General features: G+C 42.8%; 1 protein-coding gene across 4 annotated transcripts in view; it reads right to left on the bottom strand.

The window, feature by feature from the left end:
- LOC106961822 (Wilms tumor protein homolog) overlaps positions 1-3,583 on the bottom strand; it is a 37,518-nt gene extending 33,935 nt beyond the window's left edge. For all 4 annotated transcript variants that reach the window (XM_015055857.1, XM_015055858.1, XM_015055860.1 and 1 more), the window contains exons 1-2: positions 3,515-3,583; positions 2,223-3,133 (exon numbers count right to left, since the gene is read on the bottom strand). In XM_015055857.1, coding sequence (XP_014911343.1) covers positions 2,223-2,700 — 478 coding nt within the window. In that variant the 5' untranslated portion in view covers positions 2,701-3,133; positions 3,515-3,583. The remainder of the gene's footprint in view (positions 1-2,222; positions 3,134-3,514) is intronic.
- Positions 3,584-3,753: the final 170 nt, after the last annotated feature.

Genomic DNA, 3,753 nt, shown 5'->3' with positions numbered 1-3,753 from the left:
ATTCACCATCAGCAAAAAAAATGCTAGAAATGCTGCTTTTTTTGTTTTCTCCCCCCCCCCACTCCACCCCTCTTTGTGGAGAATTCCCAACTTTTAGCTCAAGAAGATAAAACATTCCTGAAGAACATTTAGAAATGGGACAAAAAAAAAAAAAAAAAGACATTGTTGGGATGAATTCCCGGTGTGACCCTTCAGCGATACGAGCTCTACTGTGTGACCCGGGTCCTGCTGTTGGCTGGTTTGTTTGCATGTGCTCAACCAGCCACAGCAGGGTGCAGATAAAACAGGTTGGGGGGGGGGGTCCGGCTCTTTGATAATAATGTTATTCCTGAATTATCTGCTCAGAAAGCATGTTATTACTAATTAATCTGCCTGCTAATCACTAACAGATTAACTATCCTGCCTTTCACCTACGAGGAGCGGGGATTAGGTGACAACAGCTGGAGAAATGAGTAATTTGATGCAGTTAAGATTCACCTAACCTGTTTGCCTGTTTGCTGTTTTTGGTTTTTTATTTTATTTCATGAGGTAAATCCGTAAAGTGGCTCGTGTTTCTAACTCTTGAGCGTTTTTGTGCCGCTGGAGACACGCGTGGATCCGCTGTGAGATGTGAGAAACGCCAGACTCTAATAGTCGCGGTGATGAATTAGGAATCACTCAGCCGAGCGACAACACGCAAAAGAGTCTCTCCTTTCAGTGAGGAGTCAGACAAACGCATCCTGGTTTTCATTCCTCCCTTTTTTTTTTAGTCTTCATTTTACGAGCGCTTTTTCAGTTTTAGACTTGTAAAGTAGAGTTAAATCAGCGTGAAAATGAATTAAAGGGTTGGACTTTCCTTTTATCGTTATCTACGTGTGGCCAAGTCTAGAAAAAAGAAGCGAAGCTATTTACTGACTCTTTTGTCCCGTTTTATTCAGGCTAATGTGGAATTCCTCCTGGTGACTCAAACAAGCAGAAATATAGACGTAGTCAATCAATTTCACCTGCTGATGACATGAAGTCAAACTCTATGCAGGAGAACATAAATTACAGTAGACTCCTAACACAAAGCGTAAATGGACATGTAACATTTTTCATAAAATACTTTTTTTTTTTTTTTACAATTAAGCTTAAAAATTGTGACGAGTGACAAATCTTATTCCTTTATTAAGTATCATGAATAAACACTTATTTTGCTGTCTAGCTGATTTATAATTATAGACAGAATTTTTTTATTTTGCCATTTTTATGAATTAAATAATAGCAAATCCTTTAATTCCATGTGCTTCACACTGTAATCTTAAAATGTAAAATCACATGCTTGGGAGACGCTCGAGTTTTAAAAGAAAAGAAAAGAAAAAACGTTCAAAGACGAGAAGGTTTCCCCCCCAAAAAGAAAAAAAAAACAAACACTGTGACCGCAGAAAGAAGAGGACGCAATTTAGAGTTTGTCAAATGTAAAATAATTATCTAAAAAAAAAAAAAAAAAAAAAAATCAAACTGAGCAACTTGAGCAATCAATCACCTTGTGAACCTTGTTCCAACTCCTGTAGTGAAATGTTTTCCTGGGAAAATAAAAGATGAACTCTGGACAAGTTCAACGACTGAAAAATAATTTGTGATGTATTCTTTCACAATAATGAAGGATTTTTTTTTTATTTAAAGAAAAAAATTGGATTTATAAAGACCTAATGTGGCTTCACCAAATGATGCTGGAATAGTTGACAAATTTTGTGAGACTTTTATAACCGGAAGCATCATAAATGTCCTCACGGGGACTAAAAAAAACTCGCAGGGCGAAAAAGCTTTGCTGCTCCAAACTGCAAGGCGACTCTGATGAGGGTCAAACATTAACGGCAACAAGTGGCTCCTCGGTTAGCGATGCTTCGATCCACGCTGCTTCCGCCGAAATTAGAGTTTTCCATCGTTTTCTCCACACTGTATCAGATTTGTGGCTTTGCTTCGTTTGGGGTTTCTAGATAATCTTTATGTGCTTCGAAGAAGTTAACTCAGACGCCCCGGTACCGAAGGCAACACAGCTTTCTCAAAATCACTTTATATAATTTAGGAACTAAAGGATAAATCAATACGAGTCTATTCGTGGAAAATCCCCCTTGATTTGAATTGCTTTGCCTACATGTATGTGTGTGAATCTCCCACTTGTGAACCTTCGTCAGTGGATTCAGGGAGTGAAAAGTGAACCTAAAGCAGGGGGTGACGTTCGTCCTGCCGTCTTACTTTACCTGTCTGGTTGCGGGCCGCTGGCTGGGTGTCCATGCAGCTGCTCAGATACGACGGGTTGCTGAACATCCTGCTGGGGGGCTGGTGGTGGTGAGGGGCCGCCACAGGCGTAGGCTGGCTGGGTGCCGCCGGGGCAGGAGGAGGGGCCCCAAACGCTGCCCCATACCTGCAGGCCCCGGTGCCCGTGAACTGACCCGAGAAATGCACGGTGAAGGCGCTGAGACCGCAGTGGGGGTCTGTGTCGTGGTGGTGGGGGTCCCCTGTGGCTCCCCAGCTGGGCTCCTGCTTGATAAAGGAGTGGGGCCCCAGAGAGGAGTGGGGAGCAGCAAGGGAGGGGTAAGGGGAGGCGGCGGTGTGGAAGTCCAGGACGGGAGCCCACTGAGGGGCCGTGCTAACTGGCAGCGCTGTGCAGCCGGGACTGGGACCCGGCGGGACCGAGGGCAGCAGGGAGTTCAGATCACGCACGTCTGAACTCATCATGGTCCAGGGGCGAAAGCCTAAAAAACTGGAGGCAATTTTTAAATCAGTCTTGTCTCCTTTCACGCGACACCCTGTGGATCCTTCTTCTCCGAGCTCTGTGTCCTTCACACTCTGGAGGCTCCTCGAGTCCGGCTAAAGTTCATGGCAGCTTCCCCCCCCCAGCAGCTCAGATCTTCGGTTTCCATCCAGAGCTATCAGCTTAATGGCTCTGAGGGTCCATCCAGGAAGAAGAAGGGCTTCGGCTCAGAGGTTTCTCTGTGAATGAAGGAAGAGGAGTGGAGGAGTGAGGAGGAGTAGACCTCTTTTCCCTCCACTGTGTTCGCCTGAGGATCTGTGAGTGTGTGTGAGGAGGGTGGAGGAGGTGGAGTCAGATGTGGGACAGAAACCTCTGACTTCATTCATCTACTGTCCACACACACCTTCACACTTACATCTAGACAGAAAATAAAGGCAGAGATAAATTAAGGGAAAAAAATACAGCGGATACTTTTATCAGTATCAAATGATATTCTAATTCTAAAACAAAAAAAAAGAAACACTAAATTAGTTGCTGGTGTTGATGCCTCTAAAATCATAAAACTACACATTTTTAAATGAATTACTAAAGACAAAATCACAACATGAATCCATCAAATATTATTTGATGGATTATTTGATGGATTCGGAATAAATCAGTGAAAACGTTACTTATTCTTAAATAACAAACATTATTCCCAACGTTTCATTGCGGAGACCTGGAGGCAGTCCGAGGCCCAAAAATTGGTTTAAGTAAATTATCAAGTAGAACTCACATGTAAAATGAAGGCAGACTTACCCTAAACATGGAACCGAATTTTTAAAATTTGTTTCTCGATCATTTCGGTGGGGAAAAGAAGGGAGTAACACTTTAATTAACCCGCTGGTAGATTAATTGTCGGGTTCCGCGTGAGCGCCCTGCGTCTCAATAAATCTTCCGCTCCTACGTTCAGGCCTCCAACTCACTCTGGATGTTTATTTTAGTTTATCTTATTTCTTATTTACGCTTTTATTTTATTATATATATATATATATATA

This window comes from Poecilia latipinna, unplaced genomic scaffold (genome assembly GCF_001443285.1).
Source record: "Poecilia latipinna isolate Pla-1442-1.1 unplaced genomic scaffold, P_latipinna-1.0 Scaffold1338, whole genome shotgun sequence".
Taxonomy (NCBI): domain Eukaryota; kingdom Metazoa; phylum Chordata; class Actinopteri; order Cyprinodontiformes; family Poeciliidae; genus Poecilia; species Poecilia latipinna.
The sequence above is the reverse complement of the archived record's forward strand: the minus strand, read 5'-3'. Positions and strand labels throughout refer to the sequence as shown.